The sequence below is a fragment of the Panthera pardus genome, unplaced genomic scaffold, assembly GCF_024362965.1.
Source record: "Panthera pardus isolate Hobbes unplaced genomic scaffold, ASM2436296v1 HiC_scaffold_16, whole genome shotgun sequence".
Lineage (NCBI taxonomy): Eukaryota > Metazoa > Chordata > Mammalia > Carnivora > Felidae > Panthera > Panthera pardus.
In genome coordinates this window covers 10,578,758-10,593,726 of record NW_026526721.1, presented here as the reverse complement: position 1 = coordinate 10,593,726, position 14,969 = coordinate 10,578,758, and the positions used below count along the sequence as shown (strand labels likewise).

General features: G+C 49.6%; 1 protein-coding gene across 2 annotated transcripts in view; it reads left to right on the top strand.

Annotated features, from left to right (window-relative positions):
* The window catches only part of CLIC6 (chloride intracellular channel 6), a 42,656-nt gene extending 28,290 nt beyond the window's left edge, over positions 1-14,366 (top strand). Inside the window, exons 2-6 of one of the 2 annotated variants that reach the window (XM_019420272.2) lie at positions 5,754-5,863; positions 6,427-6,552; positions 7,124-7,230; positions 7,803-7,984; positions 13,938-14,366. In XM_019420272.2, the coding sequence (XP_019275817.2) occupies positions 5,754-5,863; positions 6,427-6,552; positions 7,124-7,230; positions 7,803-7,984; positions 13,938-14,099 (687 nt within the window). In that variant the 3' untranslated portion in view covers positions 14,100-14,366. The remainder of the gene's footprint in view (positions 1-5,753; positions 5,864-6,426; positions 6,553-7,123; positions 7,231-7,802; positions 7,985-13,937) is intronic. The other variant, XM_053903097.1, reaches the window with a different exon arrangement.
* The last annotated feature ends 603 nt before the right edge of the window (positions 14,367-14,969 follow it).

The following is a 14,969-nucleotide window of genomic DNA, read 5'->3' as shown; positions in this document are numbered from 1 at the left end:
ATACCTCCCTGCACACAGGATGCTCATCCTGCCCTCTTTGGTCGAAAGCCGGCCGTCAGAACAGGGACAATTAGAATATTACTGATTTAATCCCTCTTCCTCTACCTTCTCCCTGTTCGCCCCAAGTGTCTTTCATTACATTTGGGTAGAGTAGGGAAAGTGCTTACTCTACAGAAGGTGTTTAACGTTTAGGTCCACAGAGAATTTTCTAGAAAGAAGGTAGAGCCAGGGGTGGCCGGCTGGCTCAGTCAGTGGAGCATGCGACTCTTGATCTCAGGGTGGTGAGTTTGAGCCCCGTGCTGGGTGTAGAGATTGCTTAAAACTCAAACGAAATCTCAAAAAAAAAAAAAAAAAAAAGGAAGCTAGAGCCAAATAGAGAATCAAGGTGGTGGGTGTGTGGCCTGCTCTGGAGGAAAGGAGAGGGCGGGTGCTGAGGAGCTGCTAACAATACCTTGAAGGGGTGTCGCCCCCGTGTCAGCTCTGGACCAGGATGCCAGGAGTCCATTTGGTCCCTTAAAGGCGGTGGCCGGGCAGGAGTCACTTTAGTGGAAGGTGGGGGTGGGGAGGGTGTCCCTTACATGCAACCCCAATGCAACACCAGAGAGGTCATTTGCTGGAAGCAAAAAGCAGTGGAAGGAAATTTGAAACAAACAAACAAAAATGTCTTTATTCCCCACAGATTCTGAACGTGCGCAGGGTACGTGGGAGAGGTTCTAATTTGAAGAGGCCTGAGGTGAGGAGGGATTTTGAGTGTCATCTAGACCCTTCCGCCTCAAGCCCGGAGGGGCTCTGTGCCAGGGAGGCAGGCGCAGGCCAGGACCCGCAGAATTACAGAAAGTCTCAAGGCCGCAGGAACTTCTCGGCACGTGTCAGCGGCATTAATGTCTTCCTTTCGAAAATTCCCGTCACAGGTGCTCGGGAAAGTCGCGTTTGAAAGACAGATGTGCCATCCTGGGTTGTCCGGGTGCCTGGGTCTTCCCTGGAAACAAGACACTCCAATCTCTCAAGCTGCTTCCCCTGATTTTTATCAGAAACGTATACGTACAAGAATTTCCCCCTGCGGGCCGAGAAACCCTGCTGAGACATTTTTTTTTTCGCCCAGAGTGTAATCAGCCCGAGAGAATGATCAGCAATGGAAAATAGAACTTTAGACCGTAACACGTCCCAATTACGGTGACCGTCACTTATTCACTCCTACCGTACGAGGATTTATCCCATCATCGCGTCTGGTTAATGAACATGACCAAGACGACCCAGGGCTCCTCCCAGTGTTGCTCAATCCCGGGCTGTGAAGATGGCCTGTCTCCGCCTTGATTTTGGCTGGCGCGTCCCGGCACTGAAGCACATTAAAGTAATCAAGTCAGGCAGCAAGGCATCTTGGGAACTCCCACCACGTTCCCATGACCCCCTTCATTTACGACAGACCGAGACAGGGAAGTGTTTTCAGAGCCATTTAAGATGAGACGCCCCTGCCTATGTAAATCCTGTGTTGGCAGCTGGCTGATTCTCTAGAACAATTGGCAGCTTCCAGTTCACTAGCCGTGCTGGCTTGTGACAGTCCTGTTTGGAGGTCACACGGGGGTGGGGGGGGGCAGAGTGCACTTGTGGCTTTCCTCACTGCCTTCCAAGCTCTGGGCCCCGTGGCCTGCAGGCCGCTGCCCCCCCGCCACCCCCCAGCCACACGTCTCTCTCAGGTTTGTGCAGTTCCAGAAAGGAACCTGTTACCAGCTTTCTGTGTGTGCAGAGCTAGGTGATAGGTGACAAAGGTAGGTTTTACTTTTTTTTTTTTGGATGTTTTAATTTTATTTGAGAGAGAGAGAGAGAGAGAGAATATGAGTGGAGGAGGGGCAGAGAGAGAGGGAGACACAGAATCCGAAACAGGCTCCAGGCTCTGAGCCATCAGCACAGAGCCCGACTCGGGGCTCGAACTCATGGACCGTGAGATCATGACCTGAGCCGAAGTCGGACGCTCAGCCCACCGAGCCACCCAGGCGCCCCAGGTTTTACTTTTAAAGAATGTATTATCGCTTCTGATCCCTTTACTCTTCCTGAAGAAGGAGGTGGCCGGAAGGACAATTTCGGGGCGGGGGGGGAAACGTCGACCTGAGCTGGGGACAATGGAGAGACGGAGCTAGGCAGAGACCCGGGCGATGGAATTCTGCCGCGGCAGAAGGCAGCCTGGTGCAGACCGGCCTGTTCCCAGACTTGGAGTTCTTTGTCAAGGTGAGCTGCGTCCACGCACCAGTGACGGTAGAGACGCACGGGCTCAGCAGGGATTTTGCCGCATTCAGGATGAGTTATAACAGGATCTCCGAGGTTAGAGAGACAAGGGAGAGAGAGAAAGGAGACGGTTACCCCACTCCACAGAACTTATCTTAGACTTTACTGTGCTTACTGTAACCACTATAAAAATAAGAGGTTTAGAAGCTGCCAGCGAGTCAGGACTGGCCAAAATATGTGGCTCTGTGTCCTTGTGATTTCATGTCCCCGCCCCCCCCCCCCCCCCCCCCCCCCGTTGGCTTGATTCTGCCCAAACCTGCAGTGGTGAAGAAAGAAAGCGCCATGATTTAAGAGGTCCTTGCAGCGAGCCGCTGGGGGTTTATGTAACTCAGCTCTGCTCGCTCGTCTTGCTCCAGAACAGAGTGAGGAGGGGCTGGGTTGGCCTTCAAAATGGCCTCGGGCGGGGGGGGGGGGGACCCTGAGGCAGGGAAGGCGGTCCAGCAGGGTGCTGTTTCAGGGCCCACCTGCTGGGGACTTGCAATGACCACTCGATGGGGGTGTCCTGACCGGCCACCTCACCACCCCTCCAGCTCCCGAAGCTTCAGGCTCCAGGTAGGGGAGTCCCCAGCCTCTTCTCCCTCATAGGTGGACAGGCCAGCACATGCCCGGAGGGGGAGGGAGAGTGCAGGGGGTGGACAGGTGTGAAGAGAGTGCTTGGAGCTTAGGGGACTCTGAATTCAGTGCCCTGAGTCCGTTGGTGCCGTTTTACGGGCACGATGTCCGCCTTCATGGATCCCTGGCCACCAGCATGACATCATCTTGGGCGAGCTTGTTAGAAATTCATATTTTCCCAGGCCCCAGGCAAGACTTACTGACTCCAACCCTCTGCAATTTTTTTAATTAATATTTTTACTTAAAAAAAAAAAAACTATTGAAGTAACGCGTGCAGTCAAGTAACCCAATGTTAAGGCTCCGCCACGTGAAATCAAAGAGAAGGAAATCTTGCCGTTTGCAACAACGCGGATGGAACTGGAAGGTATTCTGCTCAGTGAAATTAGCCAGAGAGAGACAAATATCATATGACTTCATTCATGTGTGGAATTCAAGATATAAAACAGACGAACAGAAGGGAAGGGAAGCAAAAATAACATAAAAACAGGGAGGGGGACAAAGCATAAGAGACTCTTAAATACAGAGAACCAACTGAGGGTTGCTGGAGGGGTTGTGGGTGGAGGGATGGGCCAAATGGGTAAGGAGCATTAAGCAGGGCCCTTGTTGGGATGAGCACTGGGTTTTACGTATAAGGGATGAATCATTGGATTCTACTCCTGAAATCGTCATCGCACCATATGCTAACTAACTTGGAGGTAAATTAAAAAAAGAAAAAGAAAACGAGACTCTGCCACTTCAATACACCCGTGTAGCCACCACCGCCTTCGAGATGCAGGACATTTCCGGCACTGCGAAGTCGCCCTCCTATCCCTCCCAGATGAGAGTCCCCTCCAGGGACAGCCACTCTTCTCACTCCTGTCATCTAGAGAAGCTTGCCTGTATCTGAGCTCCTTTGAGTCGGCTTTCTTCCTCTCAACACTATGTATATGGGATTCATTCACATTGTTGCTTATACTAATAGCTGAATTTTCCCCGTTGTGATGTAGCGTCCTATTGTATGAATATACTACAGCTTATCTACAACGAATGGATAAGTTGTAGTATACAGATATTTTTTAGTATTTCTTTTATTTTTTTCTGTGCTTTTTAAAAAGTATTTCTGTCTTTTATTTACTTATGAATGTTTATTTTTGAGAGAGAGAGAGAGAGAGACAGAGTGTGAGCGGGGGAGGGGCAGAGAGAGAGGGAGACACAGAATCCGAAACAGGCTCCAGGCTCCAAGCTGTCAGCACAGAGCCTGACTCGGGGCCCGAACTCACAGACTTTGAGATCGTGACCTGAGCCGCAGGGAGACGCTTAACCGACTGAGCCACCCAGGCGCCCTTACTCGTTCTATTCTTGATGGCATCCGGCCTGTTTTCAGGTTTTGGCTGTTCTACCAAAGCTGCTAAGAACATTCCTGTGAGTCTCTCGTGCCCATCAGTACTCGGCTCCGTTGGGAGTAGAATCGCTGGGTCGTCGCGTTTACGCTTACTTAACGTTGGGAGATTAGTGCCAAACACTTCTCCAAGGTAGTCGTGCTGTTTGCACTCTGGGCAGCAGTGAATGGCGGGTCAGTTGCTCTGCACCCTTGTCCACACTTGGTGGCGTCAGACCTTTCCATTTTGGCCGTTCCCATTTTGGCCATTTGTGTGGCCCCGTCCCTCCGTGGCTTTGCTCTGCGTCGCTCTGTTGCCTAAACATGTTAGGAACATTTTCATGTGCTTATTGGCCCGTTTGGGTTTCGTCTTTGGTAACGGGGCCGATCTTTGATTGAAAATTGGGGGTCTCTTCCCCTCTTGATTTCTCGGGACATGTGGTTATTAGCAACCCCTCCGGGTGACTTAAGCACCCCACCTCTCCGAAGGTCCGGTCTTCTCACGTCTCCCTTTCCCTTTCTTCAGTCCCCGGGCCAGCAGCTCACTTCCTGCCTCGAATCCTCCTGGGACGCAGGTTGCAGGCACAGTGCGGTCTCCTCTACCTTCTCTTAATGCGTGTGGCAGGGATGGGCCTCTCGGTTTGACCGTGGCTGTGTCACCGAGGTCTGGCTGGGTGCAGTGCTTGCGGTCTGGAGATGTGAGGAGTACGGCGAAGCCACCTCCTTGCCTTTTCCAGCAGGATTTTGTTAGCGCCACGAGCTGGTCAGGGACGTGCGGCCTGGTGGGGAAAGATGGCAAGAGACAGAAGGGTTTTGGACCTTCCTTTGTTGGCCTTGCTTCTAGCCCTCCGTTTCCCAGGGCTTGGGTAGCCGGGCGTCTCCTCTGTCTTCTCCAACCCTCGTGCCTTCCTTCTCGGCCACGAGCCCACGAGGAGGAGGACGTGCGTTCCGGACGTGTCTGCCTGTGTGTGGGAGAGGCGTGTGTGGGTGTGACCTGCTCTGGGTCACCGGGGAGCGGCCGCCCCACCCTCAACACCTTCTCAGTACGAATGCTTCCCATGTTTCTGCCACCCCATGAGCCAGAGGAGGGGACATCAAGGTGTGACAGTGTCCAGGAGGGATGGTGTCTCGGGGGGAGAGTCTGCTGGCGTGTTTCCAAGCTGGAGCATCCTGGAAAGAGCACGTCTTTCCTTTGCACCTTTGGTGACAAGGAGAGTTCCCGCCTGCCTGTCCTTCCCTGTGGGAACCGTGCTGCTCAGAGGCCCAGTGTGGCAGGAAGGGGTGAGCGGCGGGAAGGAAGAAGGAAATGCTCCGTGATGCCTGTTCGACTTCACCCCGAGGGGGTGGCCGACTGGCTCAGAGGCTGAGTGAAATGGCCCCGAAAGGGTAGTGGCAGTGTCGTGACCAGCAACGCAAGTTTGTAACGGGTTTGCGCCATGCCTTGAGGAATGTGGCACTTAGAATTGTGAGCCTCGCTCTCATAACGATTTCTTTTCCCGCCTAGGCTGGCTACGATGGCGAGAGTATTGGGAATTGCCCCTTTTCCCAGCGCCTCTTCATGATTCTCTGGCTAAAGGGCGTTATATTCAACGTGACCACAGTGGACCTGAAGAGGTAAGAGGAGGTTTCCACGTTGTTGAGACTGGCCCTGCCACGTCCCCTCCCCACCCCCCCCCGCCCCTGCGCACGTCTTCCCACCCACTCACACCCCACGCCCCCGTAACCCCCACACACGCCCCGCACTCACACACTCCTAGAGCCCACAGGCGACATCGCGGGGCGTCCATCCACGTCGGGGTCCCGAACTGAAGCCCGGGTGTGGGCTCGTCAGTAATTACAGGACCCGCTCAGACATAACCAGGGAGGAGTTGGGGGCACCGTTAAGGAACCTGCTCCCCAAGCTCCTGGTCAGCTGAGCACCTCTCCAAAGCCCGTGTGAGCAGCTCTCCTGTGACCCACGGGGGAGAGTTGGCTTTCTTACCTCTGCGCCCAGACAAGAGCCACGCTTTCACTGTCGGTAGGACGTCTTGGGAACCCATGGTCTCCCTTGAACTTCTCAAGGGCTGCTCCTCGGAAACCGGGGAGGACGCGGCTAGGCTTTGGGGGAACGAATTCAAACCTTGGCGACCGTTCACAAAAGCTGCCGCTCCCCTCCCCCCCCCCCCCCCCCCCACCAGGAAACCCGCAGACCTCCAGAACCTAGCCCCCGGAACAAACCCTCCCTTTATGACTTTTGATGGTGAAGTCAAGACGGATGTGAATAAGATCGAGGAGTTCTTAGAGGAGAAATTAGCTCCCCCGAGGTAGGCCTCATAAAACCAGCATTCACCATCTGATCGTGCCTTTGGCCCTTCGCAGACAAGCCTGAAACTCGTGGCTTCGTGTATTTGGTTTTCTGCGGCCGTGGTACGTCCGTCCTTCCTTAGCCGTGCCGCGGTGTGCCGCAGAACACGCAGCAAGAGCAGAAGCCTCGGGCGACGGTGGCCCGGGTCTCTTTGCTTCGTTTGCACCTGCGGTGGGGCAATTGGGGTTTGGCAGCCGGAAGCGGGGAGGAGGCGGGCCGATGTCGCACGGGTTGGCCACTTCTTAGGTCTGCGGCTGGGAGGGGAAGGAGTGCACGTTAGCGTGTGCTGTCGCGGGGCGCCGGATCTAGAAGGGAATCTTCTAGCGCAGTTGGCGGTGCCGGGTGGGCGGCCGTGTCCCGGGAGAACAGCAAAGGCCTTCTCCCCGGACTGCGCTGCTGCCACACCTTGCACACAAAGAGATTAGAAAACCATCCGAGGGGGAAGGTTTTTCACTTTTATATCCACTCAGAGAAAGACATGTTTGCCGCCCCCCTGTTATCTGTGCTATTCCAATTCTGAATTTTTCAAGGTACCCTAAGCTGGGGACCCAACACCCTGAATCTAACTCTGCAGGAAATGACGTGTTTGCCAAATTCTCGGCATTTATAAAAAACACCAAGAAGGATGCCAACGAGAGTGAGTACCTGCCGTCTACCTGTTCAATGCTCTCCACCTGGGGTGCCCCCCGGCCTCTGGTGTGGCTTCTTCTAAGGTCCCGGGAATTCTGACTGATTTCCCTGGGGGTAGGGACCTGTGTCTAGAAATCAGGAAAAAGCACCTTCGACGTAGAATCTGTAGGTGCGTTTCAAGAGGTCAAATGCTTCCCCTGGAGGTTGGGAGCCCAGAAAACAATCAGTTTAGGGGCAAAGAATCACCGCCAGGAATTCCCCTGCTGGACCCCGGGAATCCGTTTCAATGAAGCTTCTGCCACTGCTTACCTCATTATGGGCCTCCCATAAAAAGTTTTGGATAAACGGATGAGTTCTAGAAGGAGCAGTGTTGTGTAGACAGCAGAAGTATTTTCCAGGGAGGAGTGAGTCCTTTATTCAGATCTTAGAAGTCCACATCCTTCCCTCCCAATTCCCCAGTGCGGCCCAGCCACGTGTCGGGAGGGAGAGGAGATCAACTCCTCGTTTCATGTCGAGAGAAAGGTAACCCTAACTCATACGGCTGGCTTATCTTGGTCATTTCTGGCCTTTCTGTTTTAGTTTATGAAAAGAACCTGTTAAAGGCTTTGAAGAAGCTGGATGATTACTTGAATAGCCCTCTGCCTGATGAAATAGATGCCTACAGCACTGAGGAGGTTGTTGTTTCTGGAAGGAAGTTCCTGGATGGGGATGAGCTCACGTTAGCCGACTGTAACCTCTTACCCAAGCTCCACATTATAAAGGTTTGACGTTCCTCCTACCGTAGCTGCTGAATATGCGAATGGGGCCTTATTTTATTTCGGCCAGACATTGAAACAATCTAAAAGGCAGACTCCTGAATTAAAGAGTCCGTTGGTTTCTGTTTGAGGCGGTCAGATCCCAGACGTCAGATGCATGGATATTCTCAGATATGCTTTAGGTAGTCTCAAGAAACTTCTGGGAAGTTGGGCCCCACCCCTCCATTCTCACTGCTTCTCATTTCAAGTCTTCCCCCCACATCCTAAAGAAAAGTTATACGAGGGCAACTTGAGGGCAACATTGATTATACCTGGCGTTTAATGCTCGAGGTTTGGAGACAATGCATGGAATCTGGGAGCACGGCAGTGTGAATTCAGTTGTTGGTGATAGAAACAGTTCTGTCTGGGGATGGCAGAGATGTGTCTTCTCAGCTCTTAATATCACCCCCCTACAGCTAGGGAGCAGCTCCTTGGCCGGGCCTCTGCCCGGCCAAGACTGGCCAAGACTGGCCAAGACTGGATTTGGCATCCAGTCTTGCCAGATAGTTGAACAGGAAATCAGCATTGTGGGTCATATATGTTAGGGTTTAAAGTCTCCCTAGACCAGTGGTTCTCCACCATTAGTAGGCATAAGGATTATTTGGGGAGCTTTCTAGAATTGCAAATCCCCCAGTCCAGCCTCTGGTCTACTAAATCAGAACTTCTAGGGGTGACCCGGAGATTCCAAAGTAGATGGCCCTACACCCGGCCTCTGGAGTTATGGTGGTCTCTAAGTAGTGCCCCCAGCCTTCACGTCTCATCAGTTGTTATTATCATTATCACCACTGCAATGTTCTTGACCCTCAGTAGCCTCAGAGGCCCCAGGAAGAAACCCAAGCCTTGTTCTGGGGCATCTTGATGATTAAAATCCCCTCAAGTTCAAACCTGGGTCCTCGGTATAAAGATGGGGGAGATGGGCAAGAGGGGGATACGAGTCAAGGACCCTGTAATTTAATAACTCATGTAATTGCCAGTTAGAAACCCACAAATGAGGATCACATAATCTGTGGTGCTGATGCTCCTGTAGGCTACCAGCTGCCCCTGGTTGTCTTGCCTTTCCTTCCTGTATTTCTTCTTCCCTCCTGATTCCTTTCCCAACTCTTGTCCCATTTCTCTTCCTTCTTCTCTCTTCCTTGTGGGGCTTGAGGGATACCAACTTGAAATCCCAGCCTTGAAGACGTGGCTGAGCCCTCAAGTGAATGTTTTCTTCGATAGCTTTGCCAGGTCCCCAGCATCTAAAATGTAACGAAAGCATCTCAACTCGTCAAAACCTCCTCTGTTTGGGAGCCAGTTTCCAACCAGATATTTACATAGTCGTGTTTTGGTTTAGTCCCTTTAGCGAACGTGTTGTAGTCATTGCCATGACCAGTGTGGTCTCACAGCAGTACGTGGAGGTTGGGGGAAGCAAGAGAGATGATCCGACCGTCCAGCTCTGATTCCCACTTGTTCATCTCCTATGAGGAAAGAGGATTTTAGATTTCGGTAGAACGAAAAGGGGGTAAACTTGAGAGTAAAATAAAACAGTCCATTTCTCCAATATTTGACCTGAGAGCCAAATCTTCCAAAGCCATTGGACATCCAAAATACCAAAATAGCTTAATAATCTTTCAGGATGGAATACCTTCTGAAAGGAAATGAGACTCCGTCTAAAAGAATGTATGATAAAAGATGAGAGAGTAAAGGAATTTTTCATCTATTCTCCTTCTTAAAACCCAACACAAGCAATAGGAAAAAACAGAGCAAAACTTCGTCTTTCATAAAACTGGACTAGGGCAGGATACCAGTTCAGAGACTAAGAAACGTTGTCCGGTGTGAGGTGTCACAGGGCTGAGGCAGGTTTCTATCTTTCGTGAAGTTCTCTAAAAGTAAATAGTACAGTCTTGAAATGCCCAACCCAGACTTCTTTGAGGACCGGGGCCATGAGAAGAGAAGCAGGAAACAGCCCCACGCAGATCATTTTCCATCTGAGGTCTCTGGGGAGGCAGAGTTGAAGGAGGAACCGTACAGAGGCACCATATTTGCGTCCTGCCGTCCGTCCCCTAATCTGAAGGAACAGGGAGAGGAGATGGAGAGAAGGAATGTGCTTTTGGCTGCTGAGCAGAGGAAAGAAACAGTCCTGGAACCCGTCAAGAGAGGGACTGTAAATTTCCTGAGCTTTCTTTTTAGCCGTGGTGACCTCCTGCCTAATCTGAGGGCTTCGGAGTGGAGGGTGTCCTAACTCTAACCTTGACTCTGACCTTGACCCTAACCCTCATTTGTCTGTGGAGCAGCGCATAGAGCAGTGTTTGGTGAGAGAGTGTTTGAGGGTAAACATCCAAATTGGTCTTCCAGCTACCCTGTCTCACTCTCTTTGCCCTCCACAGTACTTTTAAGAAGTGATAACTCCGGGGGCGCCTGGATGGCTCAGTTGGTTGAGCAGCCGACTTCGGCTCAGGTCACGATCTCGAGGTCCGTGAGTTCGAGCCCCGCGTCAGGCTCTGTGCTGACCGCTCAGAGCCTGGAGTCTGCTTCAGATTCTGTGTCTCCCTCTCTCTCTGCTCCTCCCCTGCTTGCGCTCTGTCTCTGTCTCTCAAAAATAAATAAATGTTAAAAAAAATTTAAAAAATAGCTTCAGAAATAAGGTACATTACATGTAGCAAGACATAGAACAAGACATTGCAGAAATTCGTCAGGGGTCTGGAGGGTAAGCCCTAGAACAGTTTCCAAAATTGAATGGACAAGCACAGGGATAAAAATGCTCAGCAATTTCCCAGATGTATATAATCAGGAGCCAGAGAACAGGAAAGGGAAAAAAAAAGAAAAGGAAAGGAAAGAAAAGAAAAGAAGAAGGGAAAATTTATTTTGAACTAAAGGATGATCTGAACCTTCAGTTTAAACAACATGCCATGTTTGGAAAAATATAGTCCAGAATAATCAACACACGATGACATACCTGATAAATTACTGAACTTTAGGGGTCAGATAGGACACTCTGGGTGTCCAGACCATAATAATAATAATAATAGCAGTAATATTAGTAATAAATAGTAAAGCTGTCTCCAGGGGGAAGAAATTCAGACTTGCCTCTTATGTCTTGATGACCACATTAAAACCAGAAAACAGTGGTTTAATAGTTACAGAGACTTAAAGGAAAGAATGCATGATGTAAGAATTTCCTATCCAGGTAAACTGTTTTTAGCTGGGCTTCTGGTCTTAACAAATTAAGTACTCCTGGGCTGTTTTTTTTTTTTTTCTTTTAAAAATAAAGTTTCTTTATGATGAATATAGTAATAAAATGATACTGAAAGTAAGAACCCTGGAACACAGAAGGTGGGTGGTATAAAAGGGTTGGTGATAAACATAGAACCTATTTAAATCCAAAGACAGAACTAAGACCAAACAATGTTATAATAGTTACTGAACAGAATCAGAACATAGTAAACTTGGATGTTTTTACAACCAATGGAAGGGAGATAAGGAAGATGAAATAGGAAAAACTTTAGTTGTACTAATTTCCTTATTTGTCATAATCAGGAGTAAGTAGATATCATCTAAACTTGACAAGTCAAGAAATAGAGAATCTCTGTTATTTAAAGCTATGTAGGGAGAGAGACAGAGTACAAGTCGGGGAGGGGCAGAGAGAAAGGAAGACAAAGAATCTGAAGCAGGTTCCAGGCTCTGAGCTGTCAGCATAGAGCCTGATGTGGGGCTTGAACTCATTAAAAAAAAAAAAAATCGATAAAGTTATATAGGAAACCACAGGAAGAGTTAAAACAGACCATAAGCTTCGAAGTTACCAGAAAAAGAAACATACACAAACACAGAAATAAACACAAAAAGACAGAAAACAAAGTATTAAATTCAGAAAATGTACCATAAAAAGAAGATCACTTCTATAGGAGGCAGACACTTAAAAAACTTGCTCAGAGGGGCGCCTGGGTGGCTCAGTCGGTTAAGCGTCCGACTTCGGCTCAGGTCATGATCTCACAGTTCGTGAGTTCGAGCCCCGCGTCAGGCTCTGTGCTGACAGCTCAGAGCCTGGATCCTGCGTCTCCTTCTCTCTCTGCCCCTCCCCCACTTGTGCTCTGTCTCTCTCTATTAAAAATAAATGTAAAAAAATTTAAAAAAAAAAAACTTTCTCAGAAATGTTAAAAATTAGGAGCGCCTGGGTGGCTCAGTCGGTTAAGCTTCTGTCTCCGGGCTTTGGCTCAGGTCGTGATCTCACAGTTCATGAGATGCAGCCCGGCATCAGGCTCTGTGCTGGCAGCGTGGAGCCTGCTTGGGATTCTCTCTCTCCCTCTCTCTCTGCCCCTCCCCCGTGTGTGTGTATGTGTGTGTGTGTGTGTGTGCATGCTCCCTCTCTCTCTCTCTCAAAATAAGCAAATAAACGTTAAAAAACTGTTAAAATAAAAAAAATAGGCAAAGATAAACCAGGAGTAATAAATAAAATAATACGTAAAAGGAATTCTTTTTAAATAGATTTTTTTTAATGTTTGTTTATTTTTGACAGAGAGAGAGAGAGAGAGAGAGAGAGAGCATGAGCGGGGGGAGGGGCAGAGAGAGAGGGAGGCACAGAATCCGAAGCAGCCTCCAGGTTCTGAGCTGTCAGCACAGGGCCCAACACACGGCTCGAACTCACAGATCGAGAGATCATGAGCTGAGCCGAAGTCGGACGCTCAACCGACTGAGCCACCCAGGCGCCCCAAGGAATTCTTAACATTAATATCCCTAAAGTTGAATTGAAGCAAGATATTAAACGATTGAGGAGGGTTTCTGACAGGCATCTGGTCTTGTTTTGCTGCATCAGTGGCTTCTAGCCTGCAAAATCTGCATAATCAGGTCCCAAGGTCTTCTAATTTGTGTGAAGTCCCATGTTCAGTTCATCCACACATCCCAGAAACCAATGCAACAGGAGGCAAGGCAGCAGAACAGGCCTTTGTGGCTCTGGGTTCCTGTTCGGGGATGAATTGCACTGCCTCCCCCACCCCCATTCATATGTTGAAGTCTGAATCCCCAGCACCTCAGGACATAACCTTATTTGGAAATGGTCTCTCCGGAGATGTAATTCGTTCAGATGAGGTCATAGAGGAGTAGAGTGGGACCCCTATCCAATAGGACTGGGGTCCTTATAAAAAAAAAAAAGGGTAATTTGGACACAGAGACACACAGACGGAGAAACTACCAGAAGCTGGGGAGAGAAGAGACCTTTCCCTAGAACTTCCGGAGGGAATGTGTCCTGTTGGGTTAACTGATAGCGTCTCCCACAGTATCACCCTCCTTTGTGGCGAATTCCCCAACGGGGCCCCTGGAGCCAGAGGAAGCATCCCCCACTGTTGTGGTTCCCATGATGCTCACTCTCAATTGCCCTGTCGTCACATCTACCATTTCCGGGAGGACAAGGATTTGTGTCCATTTGTTGACAATGAGGTGATCTGTTCGGTGACAGAATGATGGAAATCTGCAGAAATAATATGCACAGATATCTGGGATTTCAGGAGGTGAGGCTCAGCAAGTAGGAAAAAGAGAGCATTTCACGGTGATCCCGGCACAACCTAAAGGGAAGATCTTCACGAATCTTTAGGCACCAAATAACACGGCAAGCAGAACACACAAAGTCAAAACTGCCAGCAACACGAGGAGAAGTCCACCAGAGGAGAGACCGAATTCATACCAGTGGATCCCAATTCATCTGGGATAAATGGGTGGGCGGGGCTGTGTGGAGTCGCTGTTTTGAGCCCAGTACTTTCATGAGCTTCCCCATCCCCCGTATGCCCTATGCAAGGTTGACGTGTAATTTGGGGTAACCTGACTGGCTTTAGGAAGAATGCGTTGGGACTCAAGAAAGCGAATACATCACACACCTCAAAAGAATGGATTGTCCGATCTGATGGCCTATGCTAGTGGGTTTTTCCTTTGCTGATTATTTCCTCTTGATTTTCAGATCGTGGCCAAGAGATACAGAGATTTTGAATTTCCTTCTGAAATGACTGGCATCTGGAGATACTTGAACAATGCTTATGCCAGGGACGAGTTCATGAATACGTGTCCAGCCGACCAGGAGATTGAACGTGCATATTCAGATGTTGCGAAAAGAATGAAGTGAAGCTAGAGTGTTTTCTGTCTTATTTCTCAGTGGTACGAGCTAGGCTGTGATGAGAATGTATTCTTTGTGGGGCGCCTGGGTGGCTCAGTCGGTTGAGCGTCCGACTTCGGCTCGGGTCACGATCTCGCGGCTCGCAGGTCGGGCTCCATGCTGACCGCTCGGAGCCTGGAGCCTGCTTCGGATTCTGTGTCTCCCCCTCTCTCTGCTCCTCCCCTACTCACTCTCTGTCGGTCTCTCTCTCAAAAATAAACATTTACAAAAATGAAAAAAAAAAAAAGAATGTATTCTTTGTGAGTGGTCTTTTGTTTTCCTTCCAATAGCCGTCGTGCCCATATTTTAATAACACCATATCGTAGTGAGATCCACTCAACCCAGATGATACATGGCCTGGTGACTTGTCAACTCACTTGTGTATCTGAATAATACCAGTATGTATTGTGACACATACCAGTTGTTCAGTTAACATTAACTTACTTCTTTGGCATTCGCGGACACTGTAACCCACGATGTTGGGGCATGTGATTTTGAGTTTCCAGTTTCTTTTAAGTTTTTTTTTTTTTTTTTAACGTTTATTTATTTTTGAGACAGAGAGAGAGAGAGCATGAACAGGGGAGGGGCAGAGAGAGGGGGAGACACAGAATCTGAAACAGGTTCCAGGCTCTGAGCTGTCAGCACAGAGCCCGACGCGGGGCTCGAACTCACGGACCGAGAGATCGTGACCCGAGCCGAAGTCGGCCGCTCAACCGACCGAGCCACCCAGGCGCCCCTTGAGTTTCCAGTTTCAAAGCAAATTAGATTTGGGTTCAATTCCTCCTTCAACAGTTAAAAAATTGGTCTGTCCCTGATAGTTTTCATAGTCATATACAGCTT